Source organism: Sinocyclocheilus anshuiensis, unplaced genomic scaffold (genome assembly GCF_001515605.1).
Source record: "Sinocyclocheilus anshuiensis isolate Anshui unplaced genomic scaffold, SAMN03320099.WGS_v1.1 scaffold1058, whole genome shotgun sequence".
Lineage (NCBI taxonomy): Eukaryota > Metazoa > Chordata > Actinopteri > Cypriniformes > Cyprinidae > Sinocyclocheilus > Sinocyclocheilus anshuiensis.
This window is the reverse complement of record NW_015539880.1, coordinates 224,732-234,959: the sequence shown is the minus strand read 5'-3', so window position 1 is coordinate 234,959 and position 10,228 is coordinate 224,732. Positions and strand designations below refer to the sequence as shown.

The window sequence follows — 10,228 nt, the reverse complement described above, 5'->3', positions numbered from 1 at the left end:
ATCCGTGATCAGCAGAGTTTACACGTCACGTTTTGGTAACGGTACGGTTCACTTGGAACCCCAACCGAAGTGGTACTAAAAAAAGTACCAGGTACCAGGTACTGTACCCAGTGGAAAACCCCCCAAAAGTGAACCGTACCGAGCCGTACCGTGCCGTACCATGCTGTGGAAAAGCGCCATTAGTCTCATCTGCCTCGAGGTGCGTTTTGGCAAAGCTCAGTCGTGACTGCATGTGGCTTTCTTGAGGAGTGGCTTTTCTTGCAACCCTCCAGATACATTTATGGAGAATTTGTGATATTGTTGTCACATGCACACACCGACCACTCTTTGTCATGAATTCCTGCAACTGCTTCAGAGTTGCTGTCGGCCTCTTGGTCGCCTCTGACCAGTTTCCATGACCAGTTTGGAGCGACGTCCTGGTCCAGGGAGGCTCTGTGTTGTACCAAATACAATAATAGACTTCACTGTGCTTCAAGGCATTGATAAAGCCTATGCATTTTTTTGTATCCATCTCCTGACTTGTGCCTGTGTAACCCCCCAGGTCCTACTACTCACACCTGCTCCAAGCAGGACTTGAACCCGGGTCACCAGCATGGGAGGCAGGCGCACTAACAAGGAGGCACAGTTACACCTGTCCACAACTTTATCCCGGAGATCTTTTGACAGTGCCTTGCCACCCATATTTGATTGTTTGCTTCAGTTGCACTACCAAGGACTGAAATGCTTTAGGAAAGCTCTTTTCATGCTGAGCTGATCAAAACGAGCACAGCCGAAAGTCAAATGGCTTTGTGTGCCATTGAGAAGGTGATTAGCTACACCTGATTGAGTTTACAAGTCATTTTAAGGTGGGCGGTGATCATTTTTCCAACTCAGTGATTCTGTTTTTTTTTTTGTTTGTTTTGTTTTTTTTCTGACATGTTGGTGTTCATGGGAGGCAGGCGCACTAACAAGGAGGCACAGTTACACCTGTCCACAACTTTATCCCGGAGATCTTTTGACAGTGCCTTGCCACCCATATTTGATTGTTTGCTTCAGTTGCACTACCAAGGACTGAAATGCTTTAGGAAAGCTCTTTTCATGCTGAGCTGATCAAAACGAGCACAGCCGAAAGTCAAATGGCTTTGTGTGCCATTGAGAAGGTGATTAGCTACACCTGATTCAGTTTAACAGTCATTTTTAGGAGGGGGGGTGATCCTGTTTTTGTTTTTTTTCTGACATGTTGGTGTTATATCTTTCACTTGGATGTCGTAAGTTGCAATGAATAAATACAGCTGGATAAAACAAAAACTGTGTCCGTCTTCATTTCAGACTGCAAAGAAACAAAACGTGATTATTTTAAAGGGGGTGATTATTTTCAGCTCATCTGGCCAGACGAGGTACTCTTGCCAACAATATAATAAACTGATGTAGACATAAAACAAACAATGCTGAAAAAAGCATATCTTATTTTAGTGAATGGGAAGCTGTGGCGGTTTTGTGCAGGATGAATTGTGGAAATACTCATATCTGCTGAATGATCTTTTATCTTCACATCCAAATGCAATCAAACGGATATCGTTTTCCTGAATCATGACTGATTTTCCTGCTTCTGTGAATCAAAATGATCAGCATACTTTCACACGAGCCATGAATGCACACTGTACAGATAAGAAATGAGCCTGTTATCAGTAATGTCTAGTTTCATCCTATCTTTGGTTTTTATATGAAGGTTCATTCTCAGAGGCATCTGATTTTATTGCGATAAATAAAATCCCAAGACAGCAGGTGGATTTCTTTAGAAAATGGACTGTCATAATCTCAAATATATATGTTCTCAATAAATATGTTTTGGATAATGAATGAGGTTCGTGATTTAGTGATTTAGTGATTTAGGCTCTCATTTAAACGTTTGGCCGTTCAACCAATTCTAATCCATCTGGACTGAAACCACATTGTGAAATGCAGAATGCAAGAAAAACTTATGTGGAAAATGATTTCTGGCGAAAATGTTGCTCATCTGTTCAAAGGAAAGTGAGCAGAATTGATGTTATTAAAGAAATTATTTATTAAAAACATCATCCATACATTCCAAATTTTTTCAGTGAAATGGCAATTACAAGCAACACCAAAAACTTTGATTATTTGTATCAGTGTAAAATGAAAATCAGTGTACAAGACGGTATCTGTAGTGTAGCATACACATGGTTCATCTTGAAGTAATTGTCAGGACAAACATGTATCAATCAAAATGAGAGGCTCAGAATACAATACAAACAAACAAACAAACAAACAGAAATCTTATTCTACAGGAACCAAAAATATGTCAGAGACGACAAAATTAGCATACAAGTGCAAAAACTCTTCTAGTGAGTCTTGTGAGTAGTGAGAGTCAAAGAAATATAAGTTACAACAACAATGTCGTCTACATTTTCTTGGTCACTCGCTCCTTTCTCTCAATGAAGAGAATTAGTTTTTTAACCCATGGTGTCCTGGGGTTCAGACAGATCCTCTCTCCACTCGATAAACCAGCACTGAAAAGATAAAAAAAAAAAATTATGTAGAAGATACACTACTGTTGAAAAGTGTGGAGTCAGTAAAAAGTAATGCATACTTTTATTCAGCAAGGATGCATTAAATTGTTCAAGTGTCATTTAAAGGTGACATATCATGAAAATCTGACTTTTCGAGGTTTTAAGTGCTATAATCAGGACCCCGGTGCATCTACCAACCAAGGAAACGTGAAAAAGATTAACCCAGTAACTTTGTTTTGGGAAGCCTTTTTCTGCAAGCGTCGGAGAAAACGAGTGCGTCTGATTTCGCTCCCTTGGTGACGTGGCAAAGGGATCTCATTGTAATATTACCGTCCCTTAATCTGTAAGTTTCCACCCACGGCGCCGTCATTGTGATTTCGCAAGCGACAATGGTGTACCAGCTCTAATGCCATGGCGAAAGTTTGAGCAAAACATGCTAACTGTTCTGTCTTTGGTTGCACAGACGAGCACAGAACACTGTTTAGAGTCCCAGCCTCAGAGGAGACAAGAGAGCAGTGCATTTATTGATTTATTTATTGTATATTGCTGCTCCCACACAGATCTACAATAAACATGCGATTTATTTCCCAGCTGTTTACCTTCACAGACATAACCGACTGTTTCTGTAACTCGTGTGTTTTTAACGTAAACTTGTGTGTGAATGAGAACTTAGTTTAGTACTCACATGCCGTGACTTTCTGTACGTGTGCACTCAGAAAACCGTATATCAGAAGTTTAAACTCATATGGTTTAAAACGTATGATTTCAGCGCGATAAACATGAGAATCAGAACCAAAACAGATGTTTTTAGCAGATACAGCTGTGCAGCTTTATTCTGGAAAAAGGGGCGGGGAGCAGCAGCTCATTTGCATTTAAAGAGACAGGTCCAAAAACATCGTGTTTCTACTTCCACTCTAAATAGGCATTTTCAAAATGATATAATAAATTATCTGTGGGGTATTTTGAGCTGAAACTTCACAGACACATTCTGGGGACACCAGAGACTTACATTACATATCGTAAAAAGGGGCATAATATGTCTCCTTTAAAATGACACAAAAGATTTATATTTTAATACATGCTGTTCTTTTGAACTTTCTATTCATCAAAGAATCCTGTAGAAAAATATTAGGCAGCACAACTGTTTTCAACATTAATAATTATAATAAATGTTCCTTGAGCAGCAAATCAGTATATTAGAATGATTTCTGAAAGATCATGTGACACTGAAGACTGGAGTAATGATGCTGAAAATACAGCTTTTGATCACAGGAATCGATTACATTTTACAATACATTCACATAGAAAGCAGTTATTTTAAATTATAATAATATTTCACATTTTTAGTGTTTTTACAGTATTTTTGATTATTAAAACAGCCTTGGTGAGCATTAGATTCTTCTTTCAAAAACATCTCGGCAGTGTATTTAGGTTTTTGGTTTAAATAAAAATGATTTATTAGAACCTCAGGGTGAGTTTTCATATAAAACCCAATGTGAAAATATATGTAAATAATGATCAACTAATGAAATTCATGCTTAAGTTCAGTAAGCCATATTATAGCCCTATAATGCAAAAACACATTCTCAGACATTCACATTTACAACACCCGGTCTCATAACTGAGAGGTCAATCGAAATACTTCAGCAAGACACGTGACTGGTGTGAGGAAATAGCCTACTTACATAACCTCAGTAGTCTTGCAGTGCGGGCCTCTCGGCAGGATCTCCACGCGCCGCAGGTTCTCCTGCGGGATGATCCGCGACTCCAGTTTCAGACACACGCAGCGGCTGTTGTACCCCGCGCCCAGAGGCTGCACGGCTGAGGGAGGAACACAACCGTTAGCAGGCTGGGAAAGTGTGTCCAGCAGTTACACAACTGTAAACTGACATGTGATTTAATGGTCTTGTGCAAACAGGGGTTTGTAAAATAGTAGCGTGCAACAGTTTTGAGGAAATGTGAAGGAAGTTCATCACGGTTCCACAGAAGATGCTGAAATGTAGATGATGTATAGGCTACAGGGACTCACATGAGAGTCACCGGCCACATTTCGAATGAAACTGGCATTTAAATAAGCTCCATATGTAAGTTTTTGCCTTGAAATGTTAGTTTCAAAACTGTTGAATTGAATGTGTATAGCCGCTACAACTGAGTCATGGTTTCTACAAAAATCACTGTAGTGATGGTTGCTTTCGAAGCACTGCTTTGTGAAGCTCAGAAATCTTTGCAAATCATTTGTTTAAGAATCAGGAGTTCGGAGCGCGTATCAAATGCTGCATTCATGCCATGTCGTAATTACTGTGATTTCGAGATGACAACACGTGACGTTCTACTTGGAGCAGTTCACACCCTTGCACTATCAATGCCTAAACATAGCGCCTACACTCTTAAAAATAAAGGTGCTTCACCATTCCATAGAAGAACCTTTTTGTCTAAATTGTTCCATAAAAAAACCTTTCTGTTTCTCAAAAGGTTCTTTGTGGCGAAAGAACGTTCTTCAGATGATAAAAAATGGTTCTTTAAAGAACCTTTGACTGAATGGTTCCTCTATGGCATCGCTGTGAAGAACCTTTAGAAGCACCTTTATTTTTAAGAATGTAATGAATCTGAGGTGGTCAGGTGGTACAAGTTGTAGCTCTCAGAAAACTCCCAGTTCACAAGTTGTAATTACGAGTTCTACGAGGACGTGAAAGCTTCTTACAAGTTGGTATCTCGTAATCACGGTAATAACGATATGGCGTGAACACCTAAACTGCCAAAGTCACGTGATTTCAGAGGCTTCTTTACTGCGTAATTGTTTCGAAATGTTTCTAAATTTCAACGGTTCGTCGTTAGTAGACCCTTGAACTGTAGTGTCTGTGATTTTTACTTGATCTAGGTTGATCTAGGCTCGGATCAATTTGATACATTTGTAGACATTTTAATGACATTTAAAAGAAGGATAGTAGGCTAGTAGTAGTTAGTTTCCTGGCCTGTTTAGCCAGGTCTTCCATAAAAACAAACAAAGCAAGCCCTGTGAATTAATAAAAGAACACATATTATACAGATATTTCGTATTTAATGGTATTTTTATGAATTGCTAATTGCATTTAATAGATTAGACTTTCAACAAAACATTTGCAATTGGTTTGTAAAAAGAGTTTTTATGCATATTCGAGCTGAGATTTTGTTGCATTTAAACCGGCCTGACCAACAAGCATCACTAACGTGTGGCGTTTCGAGCGCTTCAAAACAGTGAATCATTTTGCGAAGCAAATAATTTAATTGATTCAAAGATTCGAAAATTGTAATTTCTCCCATCACTAACCACGCTCCTTTTGAGCGGGTACGAAATTCTGCGAAAATGGCGGATTGCTTTACGTCAGCAACAAATGCACGTGTACAGCTATTCACTATAATCAACAGTGATATATTTACAACAGTGAATTCCACTCACTTAACTACATACAGTTGCTTTAAATATAGGTACTTTGTTTAACTTTTTTTTTTTAATATTTCGTCCGCTGGCTGATGACCAGTGGAACTGGTTTCGACCTGGTAAACCATCAACAAACCAGCTAATTAGTCATTTAAGCTAAATATAATAAACATATAGTGAAGATGAAGCTTACCATCAGACAGAACGATGCTGACTCCAATAACGGTTAACATCAGGAAAGCGTTCATGATTGTTGAAGCTTCTGCAGTCGATTTCTGTGTAGAAACTCTGAAGATCAGATGCTGTTATTTGGGCTGCTGCACAACCTTATATATTATGATTTTAAAGGCCTCGTGATCTACAAAGTAGTGATTTTATTTCACTTCCCTAATCATTCTGTGTGCGTGTGTGTGTGAAGGCTTGTGTGTAAATATGTGGTTTGGATCTGTTCACATGTTCATCAGCCGTGTGTCATATGGATGCATCTCATGTTCGGCCTGGTTACCACGGTCAAAATCCCACTGGAGTCCCAGACTGTTTTAACCAAAAAAACAAATACGTCAAGTGCATGATTTTCATTTGACTGCTTACCACAGTTGGAAAATTTCTTTAATAGCCCAAATATTAAATGTAACATTAATCAAATAATAGTTTTAATAAAATGCAAAATTATAATATATTATATGCATATTGGATTTATATAAATATTGAATCTAAATAATGATGTACATATGAAATGTTAATATAAATGTTAATCAACCTGGTTAATAGCTTGATATTTATATTAACACTTGCCATTTGTATAATTAATATTAGCCTTTACAATTGAGCAACAGAAACAGTTCATCAAAGTGATTAATCATATACTGATTAAATATTATTTTAATATTCATATTGTGATTTACATTCGACACCCCAGTTGTTTCACAGTTGTGTCACCTGAGTTTTAAGGAGAGATCTCAACAATGTCTCAAACTGGGCTAAGATTTGCGATCTCAAACATTTATTTCCCAGCTGTTTACCTTCACAGACATAACCGACTGTTTTTGTAACTCGTGTGTTTTTAACGTAAACTTGTGTGTGAATGAGAACTTAGTTTAGTACTCACATGCTGTGACAGCCGCTTTCTGTCCGTGTGCGCTCAGAAAACCGTATATCAGAAGTTTAAACTCATATGGTTTAAAACGCATGATCTCAAACACTTATCATCCAACTCTTCCCAAATCAAATGGTCTGGGCTGCACATTAATTCGAAAACCATTCACAGCTGACCTATTTGTGATCTCTTCTTCAGAATTTTAAACTTCTGAGGCACAGTAATTGAATAGTCTTTTAATAATTGAAGTCTTTTAAGTCTGTAGAGCTATAAAAGAGCAATAAACTTTGGACGTGTGTGTGTATGAATTGTTTGCACAGCCTGTTGTACTGCTGATAGTGTGACATTCACTGACCTCAATCAGGACTGGAACATCTATCTATCTATCTATCTATCTATCTATCTATCTAGTCTTTTAATAATTGAAGTCTTTTAAGTCTGTAGAGCTATAAAAGAGCAATAAACTTCGGATGTGTGTGTGTATGAATTGTTTGCACAGCCTGTTGTACTGCTGATAGTGTGACATTCACTGACCTCAATCAGGACTGGAACATCTATCTATCTATCTATCTATCTATCTATCTATCTATCTATCTATCTATCTATCATATACTGATACTGAGCAAAAAAAAGAAAGAGCGTCTCACATTCAGCTGCTTTTATCTACAGCAAATGTCTTAACATGTGCAAATATTTGTATTAACATAAAAAGTTAAACAACTGGGACATAAACAGAAGTTTCACAAGAATTTGATGAATAGTAACAGAATAATGAGTCCCTCAAGGGGAGGATCAGTATCAAATGTTGCCGTGTGTATTTTGTGTTTCCACCAGCTTCTGTTACTTGCTGTTCCTTTGTAATTATTTGTGAAAATTAATAGCAATTTCTGAGTGAAAATTATTTCACCAGCATTGCACCTTGTTTAGCGATATTTTATAGAAGTGACAGAAGAATTTGCAACAAAATACGGTTGACTGTACAGATGCCAACAACAAAAGGAAGCATTTCCCTCCCTTTTAAAACTTCTATTATAATATCCCAATTTATTTTGTTGTCCTATACTATACGCTCAATTAAATAGTAGTTGCATTTTATTATTTGGTTAATTTTTGGGTCACTACTCAACAGTTACTAAACTGTGCTATATACAGTATGTTTCAAGTAGTTCTTAATCTGTGGAAAAAATTCCTATAATGGTCTAATAATTCATTCTGCTGCACGTTGTGAGACTGAACAGAGCAGCAGTCTTACTACAGCACATGATGAGAGAAGCACACATGCTGAGTGAATCATCTTATCAGAAAAGATAAATCTGCCAGAAAATGAAGAAAGAGGTCAGCGTCAGTTTAGAGGCAAATGCGTGAAGGAAAGTGAGTTCATCAAAAAACCTCATGACAAGTTATAGCACAGGTGCATTTATCACTCATACAGTACACTGCTATGACTTCCATGCAAGAGAAAAGCATTTGATGTGGAAACTTCTGGTGCAAAGGTACATTAAGCATTTATATACCATTATGCACTTCAAAGAGAAGATCAGTGGAAGTAAAAGAGCATCTTGCATCATTTATTATGTATTATGAAATCACCATTAGGACGTTTTCCCAGAGAGCAAATAATTTTACAAAGACATTTTTTTAAACATGTTTAAGCAATAGTTTGCCACAAAATAAATAGTGTGATCATTTGCATGTTACTAAACCATATGACCTTCCTTCTGTGGAATTTATTACTTTTTAATGCAATTTTCTTAGGTTTATTATAGCTAGAAAATAAAACACATCAGTGCCTTGATTTTCAGTCATGCTGCAAATGTTTAAATCTAATATAAAATAATTTAAAATATTTAGAAAAATAAAACAGGTCGTATCATGTTGAGTGAAGTGGAAAAATAACTTTTTCTGAAGATCGTTGAAATACAACAACAAAAGACTTTATTTTTTTAATGTATTTTCTACATTGCAAAAGTTTCTTTATTCATGCAAAGTGTTAGTCAGCAGTGTTGCTTTCAGCTAAAATGACAATACAACATTTTCTGTTATGCACATTTTAAATTTGCTTCGTCAGAATGTGTTTCGCTAATGAGCAAGTCATCTGCAACAGTTTGCAATGGGGATGATACAATGTTTGCATTTAACTGTTGCATTTCACAGCTCTGCAGAAATATGCAGAAGAATAATGTGTGCTACCAAATAAAGCAAGAAAACTCATACACTTCTGCATGCAAACACAGATGGGGAATCATGTTTCGATGATATTTTTCACCCATTCATCTCTGGGATTGAGGCATGTCTGTCCATTTTTCAGAGTGGCACTGTGTGAGACAAAGAAATAATGTTGAGCACTTTCTGGTCATCAAAATCACATGCTTTTAATTTGAATCCACCATGCATTCAGACGTCTGCATTGCATTGATCTTTGGTTTATGTCACACTCACATGATCTCCACGTTTTTGCATTGTGCTCCAGCAGGAATCATTTGTACTTTCTGTATTAGTTTAGGGTTAATTGGTTTTCCCGAATACGTTTTAACACACTGGCAGCGTAGCTGTTGGGCCGGCAGTCTGGCAGCAATGACTAAATGAAACGAGAGAGAAATAAGAATATTAGCCTCTTTGTAAGCTCTTACAAAACTTTTTCAACACATACTAGCATTTTTTAAACCTTTAAATAATAATAAATGCATTAAAATACTGTCAAAAACAATGGATATTGTCAATCATGTTCACAAAGTGACCCTGCTTACCTTCTGTTGTGGACAGCAGCATCATGCAGATCAGAAAAACAAAGGCTGATGTGGTGAACTTCCTCATGGTGCAATTAATGCATAAGCATATGAACAGTAAAGCTGCAGACATTTCTTCAAGAAATTGACTTTGTGTATACTTTGGTGGGACTTTCTCTTTTAAAGAACCCCACTGCTGACATCACACTTATCAAAACCAATTGTGCAACAGGTCCTCCTTCAGTGAACCCAGATTCCAGAGAAGGAACCCAAGAGCATTAGAATAAAGCATGTTTTTTAAACACTTACTGATGATATATTTTTAACAGTTTGACAAGCATTTTCAACCAGAAATGATCTGAGGTAAGTAAGGCAGGCCTTCCTTATGTTTGTGAATTGATGAAAAGCCAATAATATGTCATAAATGTAATATATAAATGTAATATGAATGTAATAAATGTAATATGGGTGGGGGGGG

General features: G+C 37.1%; 2 protein-coding genes across 2 annotated transcripts; both read right to left on the bottom strand.

Moving 5' to 3' along the window:
* Positions 1-2,086: 2,086 nt before the first annotated feature.
* LOC107685422 (interleukin-8-like) lies at positions 2,087-6,213 on the bottom strand. Its single transcript, XM_016481995.1, has 3 exons — positions 6,122-6,213; positions 4,196-4,331; positions 2,087-2,510 (listed from the first exon to the last, which is right to left on the bottom strand). Exons 1-3 carry the CDS (start codon positions 6,174-6,176, stop codon positions 2,402-2,404), a joined length of 300 nt encoding a protein of 99 aa, XP_016337481.1. The 5' UTR covers positions 6,177-6,213; the 3' UTR covers positions 2,087-2,401.
* Positions 6,214-9,021: 2,808 nt separating this feature from the next.
* LOC107685421 (interleukin-8-like) lies at positions 9,022-9,885 on the bottom strand. The gene is made up of 3 exons (XM_016481994.1): positions 9,772-9,885; positions 9,464-9,602; positions 9,022-9,339 (listed from the first exon to the last, which is right to left on the bottom strand). Exons 1-3 carry the CDS (start codon positions 9,881-9,883, stop codon positions 9,267-9,269), a joined length of 324 nt encoding a protein of 107 aa, XP_016337480.1. The 5' UTR covers positions 9,884-9,885; the 3' UTR covers positions 9,022-9,266.
* Positions 9,886-10,228: the final 343 nt, after the last annotated feature.

Coding starts and splice junctions, on each gene's coding strand:
- LOC107685422 (XM_016481995.1), bottom strand. CDS start 6,176: ATGAACGCTTTCCTGATGTTAACCGTTATTGGAGTCAGCATCGTTCTG. Junction 4,332..6,121: donor CAGCATCGTTCTGTCTGATG/GTAAGCTTCATC, acceptor TTCCTCCCTCAG/CCGTGCAGCCTCTGGGCGCG. Junction 2,511..4,195: donor TGCAAGACTACTGAGGTTAT/GTAAGTAGGCTA, acceptor TTATCTTTTCAG/TGCTGGTTTATCGAGTGGAG.
- LOC107685421 (XM_016481994.1), bottom strand. CDS start 9,883: ATGTCTGCAGCTTTACTGTTCATATGCTTATGCATTAATTGCACCATG. Junction 9,603..9,771: donor GCTGCTGTCCACAACAGAAG/GTAAGCAGGGTC, acceptor CGTTTCATTTAG/TCATTGCTGCCAGACTGCCG. Junction 9,340..9,463: donor TGCAAAAACGTGGAGATCAT/GTGAGTGTGACA, acceptor TGTCTCACACAG/TGCCACTCTGAAAAATGGAC.